This window comes from Pteropus alecto, unplaced genomic scaffold, assembly GCF_000325575.1.
Source record: "Pteropus alecto unplaced genomic scaffold, ASM32557v1 scaffold202, whole genome shotgun sequence".
Lineage (NCBI taxonomy): Eukaryota > Metazoa > Chordata > Mammalia > Chiroptera > Pteropodidae > Pteropus > Pteropus alecto.
The window spans coordinates 3,488,474-3,497,816 of record NW_006432451.1 but is presented as its reverse complement, the minus strand read 5'-3'; the positions used below and the strand labels follow the sequence as shown (position 1 = coordinate 3,497,816).

The 9,343-nt window shown below is 54.3% G+C and overlaps 2 protein-coding genes across 5 annotated transcripts in view; one reads left to right on the top strand and one right to left on the bottom strand.

Moving 5' to 3' along the window:
* The first annotated feature begins 2,865 nt into the window (after nt 1–2,865).
* Nucleotides 2,866–8,189, top strand: HMGA1 (high mobility group AT-hook 1). 2 transcript variants are annotated; one of them, XM_006907360.3, is made up of 4 exons: nt 2,866–3,011; nt 4,736–4,819; nt 5,495–5,545; nt 6,966–8,189. In XM_006907360.3, the coding sequence occupies exons 1-4, from the start codon at nt 2,910–2,912 to the stop codon at nt 7,017–7,019; spliced, it is 291 nt and encodes a 96-aa protein (XP_006907422.1). In that variant the 5' UTR covers nt 2,866–2,909; the 3' UTR covers nt 7,020–8,189. The 2 variants fall into 2 exon arrangements, with proteins under 2 accessions (XP_006907422.1, XP_006907421.1); XM_006907359.3 differs by having other exon boundaries at nt 2,866–3,044.
* Nucleotides 8,190–8,384: 195 nt separating this feature from the next.
* LOC102882197 (uncharacterized protein C3orf18) overlaps nt 8,385–9,343 on the bottom strand; it is a 2,717-nt gene continuing 1,758 nt past the window's right edge. For all 3 annotated transcript variants that reach the window (XM_006927067.3, XM_015585856.2, XM_015585855.2), the window contains exons 4-5: nt 9,052–9,157; nt 8,385–8,860 (exon numbers count right to left, since the gene is read on the bottom strand). In XM_006927067.3, coding sequence (XP_006927129.2) covers nt 8,795–8,860; nt 9,052–9,157 — 172 coding nt within the window. In that variant the 3' untranslated portion in view covers nt 8,385–8,794. The remainder of the gene's footprint in view (nt 8,861–9,051; nt 9,158–9,343) is intronic.

Sequence of the window (9,343 nt, the reverse complement as noted above, 5' to 3'; positions counted from 1 at the left end):
GAGGGGAACAGGCTGCGGCGCCGCGGGAGAGTGGGGGGCCGGCCGTCTCCTACAGCTTGGAAGTTCTAGAAGTGAGGGGGATGGGCAGGAACCCCACAATTCGGCCCTACTCCGGCTCGGCCTTTCTCTGGGTGTCCCCTCAGCAGATGAGGCCGAAGAGCAGGCCTGGGTTTGGGGCTTCACCCCGACCCCACCTCTGGCCCTGGCCCGCGCGCCTCTTCAGCCCCCAGGGCCAGGCCTGCCCTCCGCCCCCACAAACTGGTTTCTCTGCTTTGCTGGGCTCTGTTGGAACTAGTCCCTTTGACTCCCCGTTTCAATTTATTTTCCTGGGGCTTTATTTTGCGGGGAGGGCGCGGAAGGAGGTGGCTTTCTTCCTTTCCCCCGCGCCCGCGTGTGCCAGGTTTCCTGCCCCAAGGCGGGCTTGGGTGCCCCCTCTGGCAGGAAGTGGGGCCGGGTGCACCCGCGTGGCGGTGCATGCGGTCGGGGTGCACCGGTTTCCCGCGCCTGCAAGAGTGGCCTGCGCCCCTCCCCCCGCGCGCTCTGGCCCCTCGTCCCGCCCGCCGACCTGCAACGGCCAGGCGCCGACACTTGCAGAGTCACCCTGGGGCCGGGTATGGAGCAGGGGACGACAGGGACTTAACCAGCCTCCAGGAGGGTAAGGAAAGTGGCGGGCTGGAGGGTCACCAGGAACCTACTCCATCCGGCCCGCCAACTTACTGTGTGACCTTAGGCTACTCATCAGGGCTCTCTGGGTTACTTTTTTTGTAAAATAAAATTTGTGATGATATCCTAGGGTCCTTCCTGCAGATTCTCTTAAACATTTATGGATCACACATTGCATGCATGGTTATGGAGGGGACAAGCTTGAGGCCCAAAAAAGCTTACTGTAAATTGAAGGATTGAGTTGGACCCTAAACTTGGCTTCTCTGCGCTAGGCCTCTGATATTCAGAAACAGGTGGAAGAGACAGCATATGTTGGTCTCACCAGAGAGGGCCTAGGGCCTTCAGTTTGTGGAGGCCTGGGTTTGGAATGGGTGAATGGATTAAAGGATTCTCAACAGCAAGAGATGGAGGGATGCACCAGGTGAAATAAACTTTCAGGGAAACCAGGCAGGATCCTGGCAGGTGGGGCCCAGGTTCTCTGGAATTAGGACCAGCTCCATCCAACTGGAACTCCCTCTATGAGGGTGCCTCCTGCAGACCTCATGTGAGGTCAGTGCTCATTTAGTTGATTAATTTCGATGTTTAGTTTGAAAGGGGGACCTGTGGTGTAATAGAAGATTCTAATCACTGCCTGTAATTACAGAGCAGGCCAAGCCACTAATGACGGAGCAGGATAAATCATCAACCAGCTTGTTTAAAAGGGTCTTCAAGTCTGAAATATAAAGTAGAATAATTACCGAAGTCCCGGCTTCTGGAGCATCCTGAAGCTTAAGGATGGGGGCCTCTGGCCCTCCAAAAGTCACATTTGCAAAAATAGTTTTTTCCTCTCATTGTGTTAAAATTGGAAATTGTCTGAAAATATGAAAAGGGGAAAGAAGTCATATTCAAATGTTTTGTCATTTTTGATTGGGGCGAAGACTTCCTGTTGTTGAGGCATTTTAAACTCTGGTTTTATCCTTATAGCAGTCTGGAGAGGTAGTTGAGGCACATGTCTTACTGTTAACCCCATTTTACAGATTGAGGGGCTTTCAGAAGTGGAGCCACTGGGCCCACGCTTTGCCAAATATAGTCAGGGATTGGTTACCACAGATGTGTGGAGCCATAGATTTCCTAGTTCAAGTCTCTAACTTGGGGATAATAACTGAGGGGACAAGGGATGGGAATGTGGGGGACCCTTACTGTCTTTTTTAAGATACTGGAAAGAAGAGGCTTCCAACTCTAGGGTGCAGGTGTTCTTGCAGTAGGTTTTAGGTAAACTCAAATAGTGGGGCTGATTTGACTCTAGCCTTCTAAGAAGAGGGAACAGGCTAGAAAAGGACCAAGAAGCTCTTAGGATATCCCTGCCAGGGCTCCAGGGGGTCAGCTAGCATCTGTTAGAAGGGTTCATCTTAGTTGGAGATGCCCTTTCCTGTAAGGAATCAAAGTGAAAGATCTCATTTTACTCCAGGTAGGCAGGGTTGGGGTGAGGGGAAAGAGGAGACCCACCTTTCAACTTTGGTCTCTTTTTCCTTCCCTCACCTCATTCATTGCAGTTCAGCCATCTTCCCCTTTCCCAAATCGTGTCCCCATCTTTGAATCTTCAGGCTTTACCCTGGGAGAGAACAGAGGGGGGCGTTGATGGGGTGGGCACCAACCTTGGCCTTGTGTTTGGTAAGTATCAGGGTTGGCTCTTCTAGCATTTGATCCTAAGCCTTGGGCCTTGGCAGTGTGGTGAGTAAGGTGCCCAGGGGATTGAAACTCATGGCTTCCAGATGTCCAGGGCTCATTCTCTCTGCTTACCTTTCCTCCCTTGCTCCCTGTGAGTTCCCTAGGCTTGGTTTTTCTCTTAAAGAGAAAGGGCAGCAGCTGACTAGAGATGGTGGCCCAAGCCATGTAAGGACCCCCCCCCCACCTCACCCACACCTTTGCTAGGGCAGCCTCACCCTCAGCCAGGTCTAGGTTGCCTAAGCCAGCTTTTGCTTCTTGGGCCAGGACCCTGTGAGGGTGGCAGGACAACAAAGAGCCTTTCTGAAAAGGAGATAAGGAGCTAATTAGAACCAACAGGCCCAGCCTCCCCCTGTAGCAGCAGGGTGGGAATACTGGATACCCCTGGGAGCAGGCAGTTTGCTGCAGTACGATTGGAGGGTAGGAGTGGTGAAGGTGGTAGGAGGTGGCTGAAACAAGATGTTTTGTTTAAAAATGCCTTTTTTTTTTTTTTTGAAGCATCCCAGCCATTGCTTCTCCACCTGCTCCATAGAGAAGGGAAGATGAGCGAGTCAAGTTCGAAGTCCAGCCAGCCCTTGGCCTCCAAGCAGGAAAAGGATGGCACTGAGAAGCGAGGGCGGGGCAGGCCTCGTAAGCAGCCTCCGGTGAGTCCCGGGACAACGCTGGTAGGGAGTCAGGTGGGTGTCCAAATCTTTGCCTTGGTTTACTCCTTTGGGCTAGGGAGGTGCCAGGCATCTTGACAGATGAAAACAGGAATGGAGAGGTGCAGAATTGTTCTTGTCTGTGTGTCCTCCCAACACAGGCCCGTACCCTGCACTCACCCGCGCTGGTCAGATTCTTCTGAGACCTTGGAAGAGGAGTGGGGGCTGAGCCCATGACAAAGTCTAAGCCCAAAGTGACCCTCTGGTCACAAAGGCCAATGCTTACATTGTGGTAGACTACTCACCCTTTCTAGTCCATCATGGACTAGTGTGTTTATAAAGCACAATAAAGGTGAATTCTAGAAAATGAAAATACACAAGCCTGGGATTTTTAATCATGAGATTCATCACGCATATTGTTCCGTGAATTTACTGTGAATGTTCTTAGATACTTATTGTCAGTTTCTATACTTCCCTCATTCTGGGCCAGTAGCAAAGTTTGTGGGCCCGCACCTGTTCATGGGCCTCAGTGCCAGTGTCCCTGAATTAGGCTTTGCCCCTGGCTCCATAAATGGAAATTTAAGTCCAGGAAGTTGAAAATGTTGGGGAGTTGGTTGCAATGACCCTTGGAACCCTGGTGCTGACCTCCCACAGGATTAGAAGGCCAGCCTTACACTGGGACACCCTGTAGAGCATGGCCAGTCAGGCTGTGCAGGCCACCTGTTGACATGGTGGAGGTCTTGGTTTCTCTCATGAGGGGCAGGTGTGGGTGAAGTCCAGTTGCTGCCCTTTTCCTGGAGAAGAGGAAACTGAGATCGGTCCTTGCCCTTTACATGTCAGGTCCCCGGCTTCCCCATCTGTAAGGTAGAGAGGGTGCTCTGTCCTGACTCTAGGAGACATAAGCCATAAGGAGTCAGCTTTCTCTTTCTGAGCCCAGTGCTTTGAGGGTGGGGAACTTATCCTCTTGGTCTGGTTCCCTTGGTCTCCCCTCTTCTCTTCTTGGCTGGGGGTAGGAAAGGTGTTATAGAAGGGGTGTCGAGTTACTGGACCATGCTTATAAACAGCCCATGGGCAGCCACCTCAGGAAACCATAGCTGATATGCCTTTACTGCCCAGTTTCTATGCATTATGCAGCAGCTTTTTATCCTGTCTCAGGCTTATTAAAGTTTTAGTGGCAACGATGGCAGGGATCTCTGGGGTTCCTTCTCCCTGGGAGGCATCCCGGAGGGTCAGTTGGCAGGTAGAGGCTGGAGGCTCTTTTCTCCTCTTGTGCATCCTCCGGTCTCCAGCATGTATCATCAGAGGGGGTGGGCAATGATTGTGGTTTAGGACTAATATATTCTTCGTTTAATTTTCATGATATCCTACAAGGTAAGTCTTGTCATTTATAGATGAGGAAACGAGCTTGAGCATTAAGTGTCTTCCGCAAAATCTTAGGGCTAGTCAGTGGCAGAGCTGGGAAGTGGGTAAGTTGCCTGTTTGCCCCATGACATATTTCCCAGAGGGTCTTCTGGCTTGTCATTTTGTCACAGAGATGAAAGGGGAGGGGTTTTGTAAAAGATGGTTAAACTGAATCCTGACGGCTTGCCCCTGCCATCGTTCCTGTGGGTTCCTGAGTCAGGGTGATGGTTCGCTGACTTAACCCTGCCAGGGTGGGGCAGAAAGCTCTGTTTTCTAAAAGAGGTGAGACAGGTGGCATCTGTGTCCTTCACTGTCTGTCTTTGCAGAAGGAACCCAGTGAAGTGCCAACACCTAAGAGACCTCGGGGCCGACCAAAGGGGAGCAAAAACAAGGGCGCTGCCAAGACCCGGGTGAGGCTCAGTGGGAGGGTGCTCCTAATGCAAGGAGGGAGGGTCCTCTCATGGGGAGTATGGGAAAGGGCTGGCTTGTCCTGATTCAGCTCCCTCTTCCCTGGTATGTGGGTGGTAGGCAATGGGTCTTGCTAATTGGGGAAAGCAAGGTGATGACTGAGGTCTCACTTCTGGGGCCTTGGTCCTGCCCAGGACAATGGAGAAGTCAAGTCAGAAGTCATAGCTTTCCTGGTCTGGAGAAAGGTGATTTGGGAGGAGTGAAGGGACAGCCCCACCAGCCCCTGGGCTGAGGATGTTACCTTCTATCCTGGGGTCCCCTGGATCCTGAGGGACTGGGGATAAGCAAGGAAGGCCAGATTCTGGTGGCATCAGGCTTTCAGAGAAGTTATTTTGTTTTTTATTTTATTTTTTCTAAGACACGACTCATATCCTCTGAGTCATGGGTGGAGGAGGGAGTGGGGGGCGTGTGTATATGTGGGGTGGGGGAGGCAATGTGGCTGGCCAGTCATCGACAGCTGGACTTGGGTGGGCCTGCTGGGGTGAGAGTCCTGGGCTGCCCTGAGCAGAGGTAGGCAGTTCTGTACCTCTGTTCCTTCACCATCCCAGGCTCTGGTCATTGGGTTATCACTGTCAGGAACATTTTTCACTTAGTGGATCTTTTCTCTGACCATCTAGAAAACCACCACGACTCCAGGGAGGAAACCAAGGGGCAGGCCCAAAAAACTGGTAGGTGAAGGGGTGGTGGCACCTTGGCTCTTCGGAGGAGGGTGCAAAAAATGGGTGATGCCTGATCCTGTGCACCCATTATGGAAAGACAGCTCTCCCTGACCTGCAGGGCCGGGAATGGTGGGGTATCACATTTTACCCAGGCCCAGAGAACGGAAGGGATTTGCCCAAGGCCCAGTCAGGCTCCTGGCACCCAGTCCAGGGCTTTTAAGGGGCTGTGTGTCCATGAGAAGTGAGGGGTCCCGGGTATAAACCGGACCAGACCGCTGCCCTGCACTAGTGGGGGATGTCTCTGCCTCTGCTTCTAGAACAGACACAGGACTTCTCAGGGGGATCTTGGAGGTCATTTAGTCCATTCCCCATCATAGGAGTGAGGAAGGGACATTACACAGGGAACTGGTGAGGTTTGGCCTTACAACCTGATCTTGAGGAGGGAGGAAGCAGCAGCAGTTTCTCAGCCCTGAGATAGGGTCAGTGCTGGGTGGGAGCTGAGGAATGATCCCACGTGGAGGCAGTTCCTCACAGGGAGGCTCTTCCATTTCCGGGCCCCCAAATAGTCAGTGGAAGTAGGTGGGGTGGTCAGAAGACTGCCTCTAGGGGGCTACCCTGCAGGTAGAGCCACCCCACCCCAGCCTTCCTCCTCCTGACCCTTTTCTATCCCCAACCTGCTCCCTGCACTCCCTGAGGCATTCATTCCTCGAGCTGAGCAGCCACCACCACCAGGGTTAGGGGGAGTAGGGGGTGTTGGCTCAGTCCCAAGAGTGAGTAACAGGAAACAAGTTGTTTTGGAGTTTGTGCCTGGCACGGGGGCCGGGCCTGTGTGGTGTCCCAACATTCCCACCCAGTGAGTGAGCCCCAGCGGGCGGCACACACACTTCCACTTCCTCCCCACCCTGGCCTGGGGTCAGCCTGTGGCTGTGGCCACTGCACAGCCCTACTCTGCAGCCCAGCAGCTGCCCCTGTGGGCCAAGGCCACCTGGTTCCCCTGTACCCACCAGGGGGGGCTCATGCACCCTCCAGCCACCCCTTCCCTTCCCATTTCCTCTCCTGGTCACCTCCTCCCCTCCCACTGAAGAGCTAGTCACTTCCTCACTTCTCAAGCTTTAGTAGGGTACTGAGCTCTACCCAGTCCCCTCACCATGGGCCCTGGGGCAAGGGAGCCTGGCTCTGAGAGCAGCGTGTGTGTGGTTTTTTTCCCTCCCTTTAAATTCTTCCTTTTTTATGAATGAAACTGGGCTGTGGAGGTTGCTGAGTCACCCACACACTCAGCCCTGACTCATCCCCCTTCTGGAGAGCCAGGGAGTGCAGGGAGGTGTGTGTGGGGGGAGCCTGGCCTGTGCCCCTCCCCCACAGCTCTGGGGGTGGAGGAGGAGGAGGGCCAGGCTTGGCACTCCTACTGACAGCCCTGCCTACCTCACAGGAGAAGGAGGAAGAAGAGGGCATCTCGCAGGAGTCCTCAGAGGAGGAGCAGTGACCGCGCCGTGCCACCTGCTTCCTCATCGAGGAGCAGTTTCCTTCTGGGACTGGACAGCTCCGCTCCCACTGCCCCCCTGCCCCTTCCCCCAGGCCCACACATCACCGCCACCTACCTGCGCCTGCACCGCCACACTACACAGCACACCAGCCGCTGCAGGGCCCTGGTGGCCCAGGTGGGGAGCAGTTTTCCTTTGGTCTCGGATCCCAGCGACCCCTCCCTCACCCACGTGCACACACTTGCCCTCCCAAAGCCGACTTCCCACTTAGCCGCACCCTGCACCTGCTGCGTCCCCACTCTCAGTGGTAGGGACATTGCTGACTGGGCTCTTGGTTTGGGGGTCCTTTCTCCCCCACTCTTCCCTCTGGCATCCATTAAGGGGCCTGGGAGGGCTCCCTGGCCTTAAAAGGGGCCCAAGCCCCATCATTCTGACATGCCCACTCCATTGTACTGGCAGCAGCAGCAGGAGCAGGTGTGGCCAATGGATAGGGCTGCTTGGCCCCAAGATGCTCCCAACCAACCTGTCTCTCACCAGGTGCAGCTCACACCCACTTTTCTTCCTTCCCCACCTTGCCTAGTCCCTGCACTAGGTTAGCAGCCCCCTTGGGGCACAGGAAGAAAGGCAGGAGGGATTGAGCCCCCTACCCCATCTGCTTCCACTCTAGGCCTCATTTCCCTTTTCCTCACATGGGGCACTACTAAGGAGCTAGCCTTGCCCACTCCCACCCTTCTGCTCCTCCCCACCCCCCAAGGTTCTGGTTCCATCTTTCCTCTGTTCACAAACTACCTCTGGACAGTTGTGTTGTTTTTTGTTCAACGTTTCATTCTTAGACATCTGTCATTGCTGCTGCTACCAGCGCCAAATGTTCATCCTCATTGCCTCCTGTTCTGCCCACATTCCCCTCCTCCAAGATATTCTTAGGGGATGGGGCCTGGAGCAAAGCAGGCTGGGTTACCGACTACCCCAGTCCCAGGGAAGGTGGGGCCCTGCCCCTAGGATGCTGCAGCAGAGTGAGCAGGGGGGGGACCTGTGTTGACCGTCGAAGTGTAGGGGCCACCTTCTCCCCCTGTTCTGCCAGGGAGGAGGTAGCCATTATTTGTCCCAGCCTGGGGCTCCCCCCCTCTGGTTTCCTATTTGCAGTTACTTGAATAAAAAAAAATATCCTTTTCTGGACTGGAGTCTTTCTCTGGTGGGTGCCTGGAGCAGGTAAGGGTGAAAACCAAGGATCTTGGGGGAGCGGGGTGCAGGCAGAACTTTGGAGGTCCCCTGCCCAACTCTTAGGCTGGGGATAGGGAGAAGAACAAGCTACTGGCATCAGCTCTAGGAGAGGTAATTTAAACCCCTCTTGAAGAAATGAACCACACTGCTAGCCACAAAACATTTTATTTACAAAATATATACTGAATGTACATCAGGCCCTGTCACCATAGAAACAACTCCAAAGCCAAGTCAGAGGGCTAAAGATGGGGCCCATAGAAAGGGCAAAGCTATGCCTCGTCTCCTAGCCACCCTTTAACCCTAAAAGGAAAAATTTCCCATTGGTGCCTGGGAGTGGGCAGCAGGCTCAGCCCACAAAGGACTGAGGCCTAGGGGCAAGTAAAGTGTTGGGGCTGGCTGCTATGCATGAGCTTATAAAATGGGTGCTGCCAGGGTGGATGGGAGGAGGAATGGAGACCCAGGACCCAGCAGGGGGAGCTGGATGAGCACGAGTGGGAGGGGAAAGCAGCAGGCAGCAGGGCCCCAAAGTTCTGAAGATCAGGGCAAGGGAGTCAGGTCATGTCTTGACATCCAGCAAGGGCATCCGCTTGTGCTGGTAGCCACTCTGCCAGCCATGTACCACCTGTGAGAGGATGCCATGTCACAAAACGGTTCTGGACACTAGGAGTTCATGGCACAACCTTGGAGGATGTACCCCACTACTCAGCCCAAATGGGGAGAGCTGAGGTCATAACTAGGCTCTGGTTTCAGTGGTGAGTATGGGTGAGAGCAGAGCAGACCCACCTCTGCCGATTCTCCGTCCCGACTGCTCACCTTGGGGTCTCCTATGTCAGAGAGTAGCTCCTGCTCAGCCTCGTGTAGCTCTTCAGCGGGGTCATAACTGTACATGGGGAGCAGGTGATGGCGAAGCCGGTCCACCCTGGGGAGCAGGGGAGGCAGGGCTCAGCCTAGGAGGCCCACCCTATTCTTTAAATACCTGACCGCCCTGTCTCCATTCTCCCTGGCAGGGGCACTTCCAGTGGGTGCCTTTCCGGATACGCTACGGCTCTAAGAACACATGTCCAATTCTACTCCCCAGGGGGTAAGCTGAGCCTAACCTAACGGG

Excerpts from the sequence above, each read along its gene's own strand:
- HMGA1 (XM_006907359.3), top strand. The coding sequence starts at position 2,910 with ATGAGCGAGTCAAGTTCGAAGTCCAGCCAGCCCTTGGCCTCCAAGCAG. Across the intron at positions 3,045-4,735 it reads CAACGCTGGTAGGGAGTCAG|AAGGAACCCAGTGAAGTGCC; the intron begins GTGGGTGTCCAA and ends CTGTCTTTGCAG. Across the intron at positions 5,546-6,965 it reads GGGGCAGGCCCAAAAAACTG|GAGAAGGAGGAAGAAGAGGG; the intron begins GTAGGTGAAGGG and ends CCTACCTCACAG.